Raw genomic sequence first — 12,606 nt, forward strand, 5'->3', positions numbered from 1 at the left:
ACGTGTATACATTTTCTCTCCGAAACTTCTTCGTTACACGTATACAAAATAAATAATATTATTTATATTTTATATACACTTCAACTGACACTTTATCTATATTTCGATTACATCTTATTCGAATCCTTTCGCATCTTACCACTATATTAGTTTCTATTACAAAAACAAAAAAACACTATAAATATCAATTTAAAAAATTTCAGCGTACAATTCTCCACGTTAAAAGAATCCCGAATCCAAATTACAAAAATGGAAGAAAAATCTAGAATCGCATCTATACTTCCCCCACCGTCATAATTAACAAATGATCAAGATCTCGATCAAAAAACATTAAAATCGATCGAGAAATAGCGTTTCTCCGCGTTGTCGAATTGACGAGAATCGAGGTATACGAAATCTCGTAACGCGAGCACTCGCCGGAATAGATTCGGCCGGTACTAATGGCCAAACGGTACGGTGGGTGTAAACATTCGGTGACCTTGAGCAGCCAATAATTCCTCTCTCTCTCTGGTGTAATCTTCGGTAGGCGAGGTCCGTCCGCGGCCACGTTAAAGCGTAAACATCTCGGTGGTGCGCGCGCGCTCGCTCGCTCGCGTTCCGCGCAATCAGCGCGGCCGTGATGATGCGCACGGTGGCAATTAGGCTAATAAGAACGGCCGCGTGGAGGCAGGCAGGCGCATATGGTCGCTGTTTGTCCAGCCAGACACCCTGGCTAAGTGACAGAATACACGTTTGCGCGCGTTTTGATTCACAGAGGAGGACTTGATGCACGGGGGTGCGGGTATTGGCGGGGGTTCTATGGTCGGACAGAACTCAATATTTGGGTGCTCGGCTGCAGGACACAGCGGGGTTAACCAGCTCGGTGGTGTATACGTCAACGGGCGACCGTTACCGGACTCCACCAGGCAGAAGATCGTCGAACTGGCCCACAGTGGCGCCAGGCCCTGCGACATATCCCGTATACTCCAAGTCAGCAACGGATGCGTTTCCAAGATCCTCGGCAGGTTAGTCGATCGTCCGACGAAAGAAATTTTCTGGTGGGTCGTTCTGAAAGGAATTTCGTTTCTTTTTCTTTTTTGGTGAAAGTGAAATACGATTTTTGTTTAGAGTGTATAAATATTTTATTGAATTATATATACTTCATTTTGGAGAAACGAAATGATCTTTCCGAACGACTCGATACTTATCTCGAACGATTCGTATATTTTCTTTTGAATTTATTTTTTCCGTCTTTTTTTTTTCTTCTTAAATTTAATTTAATTCGTATTGTACATTTAATTTCTTGCCTCGAGTTTCTCGAAGAAAATTTATCCACAAACGAGGTTACTGTTTCGAGAAAAATTTCAATCGTACAATTCGTAAACTCGTGTATCGATACCGAAGAGAAAAAATCGTATTTCGCGATCGGTGTCCACGATACTTATCTCGTTGCCTGTACGATACAAATCGGACCATGATACCGCGGATTCGATTATTCTCTTCGTCGATATTTCCCGTTACATCGTTCGACGGTGGGTTCGAGCGACTTGCAAATATTCATACATCGATACGATCGAATCGATCGAACCCGTTACCTTTGTTATACGCGCAACACCTTTCGCTACCTAACGAATTGTACATATTGAAACGGAACGAAATCGTGAAACGCGATTTAAACGTTACGCTGTCCATCGACCAAGAGAAACTGGTTTGTCGTTTTCAGGTACTACGAGACCGGTTCGATAAAACCACGTGCAATCGGCGGGAGCAAACCACGTGTGGCGACCACGCCGGTGGTTAACAAAATCGCCGACTACAAACGCGAGTGCCCGTCGATTTTCGCTTGGGAGATTCGCGACAGACTCCTGCAGGAAGGTGTTTGCAATAACGACAACATACCGAGCGTAAGTACTCGCCCATGATCGTGATACATGTATATTTCCTCGCATCGATTTACCGGTTACCTCTTCCTACTCGAATCGCGAAACTAGTTTATCGCGTGTTACGAAGTGAAACCAACTTCCACCGATCGGTATTCTTTTCCAGATCGGTGATAATTATCTTCGATACTACGACCTTCTGTAATCGAGTACCACATCTATTCGTTCACCTTCGAACGATTTATAATTAAACCCTGCGTCTCGAACGAGACGCAAAGTATCTCGATCGTAACGAAGGTTCTTAGTCACTTTTCGCGAGGAATTAAAAAACGTCGATTTTGTTCTATTTGTAGGTTAGTAAATTTTCGCGTACGCGATTCGTCGAGCTTCTTCTTTCCCTTTTCAACTGTATACCCTCTTTCTAAAACTTCTCCCAAGAAAACACCCTACTCGTAGAACTAACCGTTTCAAATTTTTTAAGAAAAATCTTTCAAAAAAATTCTACTTACCCTCTAACCCAACACCTCTACTACGTGCATTCTCTATCGAAGACCAAGGAACTTTCTCCAAAAGAACACACCCTACAGAAGCAACCGCTGTTACAAATTCGATCACAAATTCCTTCCTATCGATCGGTCGACACATCTCGATTCCACCGGTCGAAGTTAAATTCCACGTTCGTTCGTTCCCCCGTTTAAATTCGACCGATGAAAGGAAGCAACCCTCCTGTTGGAAAGGATCGCGCGTCGACGTTCGCGGGCATTCCAATCGTTCCGTTGCGCAATTAGGAAAACGAGCATGGCCAGCAGCGTACCCCAGCGTTCTTAACGCGGAAAGAAAAGCGCAATGACTCCGCGGAGTGTACCGCGTCGGCCATACCGGCACGGGGTCCACCTCCACGTCCGGGGACGCCCGTTCGCTGGACACGGACTCGCTTTGTACGCGGGCGGCGGTTTATCAGGGCGCGCACCCGGCCGGTACTTACCCGTCGGATCTGGCCACTCGACCCTAATCAAAGTCTCGTCAATACGATCGCTTGGGTGGGGTAATCGGTCCATTACGCGGGCTTCGGTATTGTCCACCCTCGTCGTGGATCGGCCCCCTACGCGATCACGAGGAATCTTCTCCCGGTCCGAGAGAGCCGGTCCGTCTTCCAAACATCCTTTCCACCCTCGCGAGCATCGATATTCGCCCCCCAAACCTCCCCCTCCTCTTCCGCGTGTTCGATCCGCGGTGAGGAATATTCCGTGTGGTACAGTTAGGTATTTCGACTTCGTTTCTCTACTCGACGCTGTCTCTCTGTGTATCTACTTTAAAAATTACAAAATTACAAAAATTCTAATACTCGAAAGTGTTGGAATGAATGCGACAATGATTCTAAGAATGATAGATGTTGATGGAGAATGGTTGATGTCAGTTTTAAGGACTGTCTCTATATTGGCGTGGAAGGGTCGTCCGTGGTCAACAGTTTGGATATTTTTCTTTTGGGTTCTTTTTCTAGTCAGTTCCAAGTCGAGAGTTACGAAGACCACACGACACTGTTGTTCGCGTCAAAGTATAATATATTACTCTATACTTCTTTCTTCGGACTTTGTGTTCTTATATGTACAAATAAGGACTATTAACTAAACTATGTATTATAATCTGAACTTTACAACAGAAAGTAACGGACGGAAAGTGAATCTAAAAATGGTTAGGTTTTATCGAAGAATTTTAAGGAACAGTAAGGAGGTAGATCAACCCTTTGCGGTCGTATTAACCCTTTGCACTCGAGCAGCGCCGATACGACGCCCGGCCGATTTGAAGTGTGAACTCGAGCAGCGTTGAAATTTTATTATTTGTATACGCTTGTTCGTTTATAAATGTTTTTAAAGTACCTGTAAAATGTTTGGAGGAAAAAGGCCTCGAGTGCAAAGGGTTAAATTTGAACTTGAGTGTCGTATCGATTGGGATTGATTTCCCTTGGAAAGTCAGTGATACATAAAGATAAGAGGATTTATTAATTCTTTTGTAAACCTTAGATATATGTTCGTACAACAATGTGTTTTAATGCAGTGTTTTTATGTAAAAATTGTATTTTATAGTTCTCTGTCGTGTGGTATCTTTCGAAACAGTCTCCAACAGTCCTGTATGTCCTTCTCGACTACTAAGAATATTTGTTTCCTAGTATTGCAAAAGTAATTAGTTTGGTGTCTTCCGCCCTTAATCTTTCCATTTGAGCATACAAAACAATCTTTACTTTTCACATCTTCGTAGCGCCGCAATATATTCAGTTTTCCATTAAGGAAAATCATCGAGCTTTTCCTCTTCACTGGATTCCTTTACTTATCTCTGATAGGAGCACAGTATTGCTTCTTGAACAAATTCTTTAGACATTAAGGTTCGTTCGGAGCAAGTGTAAACTAATACATAATTGAATAAAGTATAAGATTAGTACGGTTCCTTGCTGTGGTGGCTGAGAGCAGACGTACGACCGTAAAGGGTTAACTACGGAACTTTCAAGGACGAAATGTTAAGTTGCGTCACCTTTGTTAAACGGAGAAGAATTTTTCTCGCACCAGATGATAGAATCGTTAGAAACAAAGCAAGAAGATTATACTGGAAAAGCGTCAATAAGAAAAATATGGCGTCTACAGTGGGAACAGTATTCTTCGCGAAACGGTTATCACCCCTTTGTGTATTGAACAAGAAATGAAAGAATTGTTTAGAAATGCAAAGTAATCTAACTTCTAACAGCTCGGTGCAAAGTGCAGACTTTCGCCTTCGAACTCATCGTAAAACGAATCACGAACAAAATTCACCAAACCCTGCAGAGTTGAAACTGGAAAGTTTTCAAAGAAAAAAAAACCATCTTCGTTTTCTCGCACGGTATCCGAGTAAAAAAGCGTGTTCGAAAGAATTCAATATACCCCCAACAAAGTAGACGCTTTCTCCATCAAAACGAGCCTACTTACATTACTCAACAATATTTTCTCGCGGAGTTACAATATTTCAAACATAGGCAGTTTTTCAGCCCCAAACTTGTCGATTTTCTCATTTTACTCCCTCGAGAAATTCTTCGACTATTATTATTATTATTATTTTTGCAATAGACCGACGTATTCGTAACGGAACTGGGCACGTCTCGCACTCTCACCCTCCGAGTAAAAAAGGGTGTTCGAAAGAATTCAATATACACGCAACAAAGTAGACGCTTTCTCCATTAAAACGAGCCTACGTACATTACTCAACAATATTTTCTCGCGGAGTTACAATATTTCAAACATAGGCAGTTTTTCAGCCCCAAACTTGTCGATTTTCTCATTTCACTCCCTCGAGTAATTCTTCGACTATTATTATTATTATTATTATTATTTTTCCAATAGCCCTACGTATACGTAACGGAACTGAGGACGGAACTGGGCACGTCTCGCACTCTCACGAGCGGCAAGAGTCACCCTCCGACGCCAGGGTGTCTGTCGCGAATACCAAAGGGGATGGCACGCGTGCGAGTCGTTATCCGTCGGCTCGTGGAGGAACCACTCGCTTTGCGAGTACGTTCTCTCGATGTTGGGAACAGAAATCGACACGGGTGGAAACGAGAAGGGTGGAGGGGAATGATCGATCAGCCGCTTCGCACAAACGCGCGCCATCGTTTCTTCTCCGAGTCGTTCGAAGCGTTTCAGCTTTTTACGCGGATTCGTTCTAATGATCGCGGTGGCCCGCTGGACGCGTATTCGCGATTGGTAACAGCAAAGAGGATCGCGATAGGATTGTCCCGTTGTCTGGTGAATCGTACACGAGAGAGATACAGTCCGAGCAGAATTATCGGCGGTCTCGATCGGTCGATCGGTTTTTGCGGTCTTTTGAGCCGCTCGATGAAAATGTCCCGCGTTTGTAACGGGTGTACTCGGGATCCGCGGAAACTACCGAGTGGAATGAATCGCGGAATGCTCGACCCGATTCGTTTCAGCTTTCGTTGTTATTTTCGCGTCGATGGTTATTTCTCGCTTGTCCAGTATTAAGATTCGAATTTAGGGGAAATCACGCTGAAATTGTGGGCAGAGATTTTTTAGCGCAGATAGGAATATTTTTAATAGACGATGTGGTCTTTGAGATTAATAGTTATTGGAATAACGTCTTCTTCTACGTTTTGGATATTCCAGTCCACTCTTGACCGAATTATTGACTTCCGAACGTTGTTCCGGGGTTCTTTTTTTTTGATCGAAATTTAAATTTGAAACAATTTTTATTCTTTGAAATTTAAAGACACTTACTTGGAAGAGTAACCGAGTATTGTTATTCTGTAGTATGATCGGTCCTTATTGAAAATTGTCTCGATTAGAATTTTTTCAATTTTACCACGTCGGTCCTGAATGTTTCATCGTCGAGTTAATTTAGACGTTCGAAAGACGTTTCTTTAATTAATTTCTTCAATGGATACAAAAAGTTACTGCCGATCTGTAAGTGCACCCAGTGTACGGTTTTTTTCTGATTCAAGCATTGTTTTCGATTAAAACATTTTCCACGAATCGCATTCGCCGATATATCGGGGAGGACGTCGCTTCTGTGCAATACGGCGAATCATTTTTTTTCTCACAATTTGAATATAAAATTCGTAACATTTTCATTGAATTTATACGAGCCTCGACGATGGAATATCGAGTGAAAATATCCGATAAGTAAACCGAAGGTTGCGCCCCATCGTGTGTAATCGTACAGAAGACGAGGATAATTAGCGCGACAGTGATTCGAGACGACAACGGGCGCGAAAGTGTTGAAGCTCGATTTTTATTCCCAACTGAAATGTCGTCACGCGTAAACGTATCGAGTGGAACCGTGCAAAATGATATTTAAAAACATTTCGTCCATTAATTTATTCATTACTTTGCATATTATCAAATGCATTAATAATTTTAATGAATATAAAATTGAGAGGTTATAACCCGCGACGCAAGAGCGGCAAACAGATTTTAATTTACACATTTAAGTCGACCCATTTAATATCAAAAGTTTATTACTCGGGGGTACGACCTGTTCGAATTGACGAGGAACGATACGATCTTTGCTGGAAGATATATATATATAATTTGAACAATTATATCGTTACGGAAGTTCGATGTATAGAGTTACCAACGTTTAAGTTACTGACAAAATAAAATCAGAGACTCGCGAACGCAAAGTCAAGTATTGTTACTCTATTTAGTAAAAATTCACGGGAACTCGATTCTGAAAATATTTCAGATTGTTCGAGCAAAGTTTAAAAATCCCTGTACGCGTCCACAGTGCAAAAAGGAAACTTTGAGTTTCGCTCTGGGTTCTTTCACAGTTTGTACTTTTGCCCCGATAAAGGACAGTAGGTCCCAATATGGGACCCATAGGTTGCTCGATAAGTTTTGTCGTTCGATAAGAAATGGCGCTATTAGTTCCGCCATTTTATTTTTCTAAAGACGACAATACTGTTTGATAAGCACGTGCGAAGTTTCAGATCTAGATCTGTCGATTCGTTCGTACATTTACAGTTGTTCAAACGTTAAACTGTCATAGTATTATTTTCTTACAATGGGAGAGACGAGAAAACTTATCGAACAACCTAGTATATTTCTATCCCTTTCTTTGAACTTTGCGTAATTATTAACGTCTAACGTTACGATAAATATGGTCTAGATTATTCACTTGTACGTTTCGTACTTATCGTATACAGATGAGACTAGACCTTTTCTAGTACTTCTTCGCAATAGAAAAAACGACAAAACTTATCAAACAATCTAACACTTCACCAAAAACTTTCCACAAAGATTATAAACTCTCAAACACCTCTCAGAGGTTAGAAACTCTCAATCACCTCCCAGAGGTTAGAAACTCTCAATCACGTATCGGAGGTTAGACACTCTGAAACACCAATCGGAGATAATCCATTCTCGAACACTTATAGGAGATCAAATACTCTCTAAACACCTATTGAACTGTTGCGCAACAGTTATTCCCCACCAATGTACTCGAAGCATCTCGTTCGTACCGCAATACCCCGTTAAAGGTTTCATCCGACGGTTTCCAAAATCCCTCCCTCGAGCTCCGACAAAAAAAATCTAAATTTCGCTAAACACAAAGAAGAAAAAAATCTAGCGCCCTTGAGAGACTCAGAGAACCTTTGGGTCGAAATTGATCCAGGCACTGCCCTTGGTTGTTCCGTCTTTCGAGGGGTTAATTTTCCCAGAGCTCCGAAATAGAAAAGGGAGACTCGCATCTACTAGATTGTGTCTGAACGCTTGGATGGTATATTTACAATGTAATAGGTGATACTATCTTGCTACGTATATTACTAAACATAGATACTATTGTGCAATTTACAAGTTTGGATCGTACGGTAGCGAACTGTAAATTTTGTTGTAAAACGTAGAGAACTTTTGCAACCGAGATAAAGGAAAGGTTCGAAACGATTAATTTTCCCCGAGTTCAAAATATTAGATAATTCGGGAAGTAATTTTATTTTCCAAAATGGGGACTATATAATCTAATAAAATGTTTGTACACTCTAAAAAGATCCTACTTCATTTTCCCTCCAAAAAAAAAAAAAGAAACTACTTTCGAACAACCTAATAGAAAAGAGAGACAAAATCGGTGAGCCCCGCACCCTCTTAAGCGGTTCGATCGGTATCTTCGATCGTTCCAGCGATGACGACGATTGTCTCCGGCGATGGCAACGACGTTAACGGTAATGATAGCGAGGAGGATGATGGCAGCGAGTAGCAGCAGCAGCAACAGCAGCAGCAGCAGTAGCAGCAGCAACGTCGTCGGGCCGTTGCGGCGGGTACATATCGTGCGGCAATGGGGTGCGACGGGGTTAGTCGCCGACGAGCGGATGGAAGCGGGTAGAATCAGGGTGAATGGGATCAGTTAAGCGTGTTGCACAATTATTCGTGTCCGGTCGCGCGTGTAATGGTCTGCATCGGTGCTGCGGCTGTTGTGCGGCGAGAGCCGAGTGGAGCGGAGCGTAGAACAGCCAGGTTGCTTGGTTTGATGATGGAAAGCAGCTAGGCTCGGTGGCGGGGTGTATGCAGTTAGTCTGGAAACGTCCTTTCCGATCTCTCTCGTTGCCATTATTCACCAGGATCGAGACGAATCTTGCGATACGAACTTTGCAACCCCCAACTCCTCGACCGAACGACGACCAGAGATTGATTCCAGTTAAGGAACCCGGTTCGGTTCCGCGGATACCGTATCTCGTTTGTTTGGAACTGTTCGCGCAGCTCCTCGATAGAGCCTCTGTTCCCTAAGAAACCGGCGAATCCTCCTCCTTATCGATTCACAGAGTCGCGAGACGTATACTATTAAAACTCTCCACTGTTGCTCGAATCTGCGAGTTCTACCGGATTCTTTGCATAAGGGTTGTTTCAATCCAATCGGAGCGAAGTACAATTGTTACTACGTTTGGTGAGACAGTGGACTGTCATAGACAGTAGTCGTTCGATTGTTTTCAAAATTTCTTCCCTAAGTTTCAAAAATGAGGGAAAAATCTAGCGCCATAGCGCCTCTGAGAGATTCTCGGGGAACCTTTAGGTTTAAATTGTTTCAGGCACTGCTCTTGGTTGTTCCTTCTTTCGAAGGGTTAATTTTCTCAGAGTATGAAATAGAAGAGGGAGACTCGTATCTACTACATTGGTAGTGAATACTTAGATCGTTTACAATTTAGTAGATGATATTATCTTGCTACGCGTGTTGCTAAACGTAGATGCTATTGTGCAATCTATAAGTTTGGATCGTGCAGTGTCGAAGTTTCAAATTTTCTTGGAAAACGTAGAGAACTTTCGCAACCGTGGTAAACGAAAGTTTTGAAACGATACGAGAAGAATGTACTATTCGACAGTTTGAAATTGAGACGATTAATGTATCAGTGGAAGGAGATATTTCGATCGTCGATGATCTGGATCGCAAATTTTCTTACGCACCGCCCTGTCGAATCTTCAAAATCTTAAGAATCTTAACCTGGCTACTTTGTAGAACTCTACGCGTTTCGTGGAAGACTTCAATGGATTCGGTAGGCGTGAAAAATTGAAGAAACATACTTTCGATGGGTCCCCCATCGAATACAATATACTAAATTGTTCGAAGGAGTCATTTCGTTTTTTTCAATGAAAAATAAACACGATTCTTCTACAGCGTGCAAACATTTTATTAAACTCTATATTCTCCATTTCGAAAAACGAGATTACTTTCCGAACAACCGAGTACATCGATCGATTCAAGAGACACGAAGACATTCCTAATATTCTCGGATTAGTTACACGAATCAACGTTTTTACACGTCCCGACGAAAAGATTCGACATTTGAACCACTCGCGTACCAAATACGCACGATGTTAAAAAACTCGAGAAAGCAAGTCGAAGCGTAACCGGCAGGACTTGCTCCTCCTCCTCTCGGTGTTCTCGCGCGTAGACGGAGTCGGTTCGCGAAAAAGCGTGATCGAATTTATCGGCTTTTATTCGACGTAATAACGCGGGGGCCCCACTCGAGCGTTCTTGACCCGCCTCGGGGGTACGCGCGGCGCGGCGCGGCACTCGAAACCAAACAGCGTCGTTGGCACCCGACGGGCGTGCGGCCATTATATTTCATCGGTCTTAAGTCGAGCCACGCGAGAAGGATCGGTGCTCTACCGTACTCGTGCACTCTCTCTCTTTCTCTCTCTTTCTCTCTCAGGTTCGGAACCTTTCAACGGAGCCCGTAATTAAGAAGCTCCGCTCGATATCCTCCGTGGCGCTCTGGGGATCCATGGGAGAGCGCGCGGGTTCGGAGCTGCGGGCTTCGACTTTGGTGCACCGGTCGACGTCGATGCTCCGCGAGAGGAAGGGGGTGGGGGGTGGTCGTGGGGTGGTGGTTGGTTGAGCGCGCGTAGAACACCGAGACTATTATGTGCGAGTCGAGAGCACGAGGCTCGCCCCCGTGGCTCGTTATAACTTTAGAGTTAGCCAGTGGTTCGGTCGCGGTACAAGGTGAAGAAGACCGTGCTCCGCTCGTTGGTTAGGGGGAGCGAAGAGCCATGGAAACCGTTTTATGTAATAATAATTGGATGGCGGTGTCCTTTCATCTGGTACTCTCCCTCAACGCGAAGGTCGGAAGAGAAAGAGAGGAAGAAACCCGACGGAGGGACCACGGGGGGCCGCGGGCGGGGGCGTTTGGGGTGGGAACGCGGAGGCAGAGACAAACCGATGTAACTATGGAAATGATTGTCGCGCGCGGCGAGCAAAGAAGCTCGCGAAACTTTTCAAAGAACCGCCGTAACCCCCCTCTAACCACCGTCCGTACCGTTCCACGTCCCCCTCCCCCTCCCGCTCTCCTCGATCGATTGTTTTTCATCGCTCTTTCGCCCGTAATCAAGCGCGAATGACGTTCGGAATTTACCACGATCGATTAAACTGCCACGCACCGGTGTAACGGGGATTATCGTTGTGTGCAGCCCGAATTGGGGCGGGGGCGAAACGGTGAGGAGTGGGGAGGAGCCGAGATTCGTAGCGGAGAATTCGCAATTCGTCGAACTCTGTCTCCGATGCTTCTGTAAACACCGAATTCTATTATTACGCGGAACGTTTCATTTTGAACGATACACGGGTTGTGACCGAAATAGGTGATCGAACTTCGGGAGGGGTGTTCTTCTTGTCCCGAGCGCGACGAGTGATCGATCTACAAACGGGGTTGGAAATTTTGCCAAATACGCGATGGAAATTATTGTTACGGTTTTGGTTCTTGGGAACGATTTCTAACGATGATTGTTCGGTATCTGGTAGTGTTTTTGAAGAGTTACATAATCGAGAAGTAAATTTTGCTGCATGTCGTTCCAGCGACAGGAACGAACGGTTAGTTAATTGTTAACGTAACGTTTCGCGTACGAGCGGACCTTGAAATACATTTATAAACTATCCGAGTGAGTGTAACACGAAAATAGAAAATTTTCTTGTCGATTACGTGTACCTTGAATACTCCCAAGAGCAAGAAAATTTAAATCTTGTACTGTTTTTTACGAGTTTTGTATTTAAAATCGTAAACAAATTGTCAGAATTTTTCCCGTTGATGATTCGTCGCAAAAGTTGGAAAGGAACTTGGAGAAATTTGTTAAAAAGTTTCACAATTCCACCGAAAGGAATAACACATTCCATTATTAAGCCTCCGCGCTCGAGAGGAGGCAGGCTGACTCGCATCAAAATTCTTCCGATTGAGCAAACTTCCGTACCTCGAGATTGAAAATAACGTATCTCGGAGACTGTGCAAAATATTTGAAATAACGAATCACGATCGAAATTCCACGATTCACTCCTGTGCATTCGATTCGTATAGAAAATTTCCCGTATAGAAAACGGGAGTTAGTATCATTCGCAACGTGAGAAAAGGAATGGAAAATCGCTGCAAATATGAAATTGTTCGAGGTTACTACGATGAACCTCGAAATTCTCATCGAGAAGATACTCTCAAAGAGCGTCTTTTCGAGAGACCTTAAAACTATATATAATAGTCGATCCTCTACGATATTTGCAACAAAATTTCAAACAACGAAAATACACTTAAAACGTAATAGTCGACCCTCTACGATACTTGCAAGAAACTTTGAACTAAACAACAAAGATACTCGTGAAACGTAATAGTCGATCCTCTACGATATTTGCAAGAAATTTCAAACAACAAAGATACTCGTGAAACGTAATAGTCGTTAGCTACGATACTTGCAACAAACTTCCAATTACACTTTTCACTAACAGAAAACACTAAATAACAAAA

At 43.3% G+C, this 12,606-nt stretch overlaps 1 protein-coding gene across 1 annotated transcript in view; it reads left to right on the plus strand.

Moving 5' to 3' along the window:
• Toy (paired box 6 protein twin of eyeless) overlaps positions 1 to 12,606 on the plus strand; it is a 67,459-nt gene that overhangs the window by 22,914 nt on the left and 31,939 nt on the right. Inside the window, exons 2-3 of the mRNA XM_076323072.1 lie at positions 755 to 1,004; positions 1,703 to 1,883. Of these exons, the coding sequence (XP_076179187.1) occupies positions 755 to 1,004; positions 1,703 to 1,883 (431 nt within the window). The remainder of the gene's footprint in view (positions 1 to 754; positions 1,005 to 1,702; positions 1,884 to 12,606) is intronic.

Source organism: Ptiloglossa arizonensis, chromosome 11 (genome assembly GCF_051014685.1).
Source record: "Ptiloglossa arizonensis isolate GNS036 chromosome 11, iyPtiAriz1_principal, whole genome shotgun sequence".
NCBI lineage: Eukaryota > Metazoa > Arthropoda > Insecta > Hymenoptera > Colletidae > Ptiloglossa > Ptiloglossa arizonensis.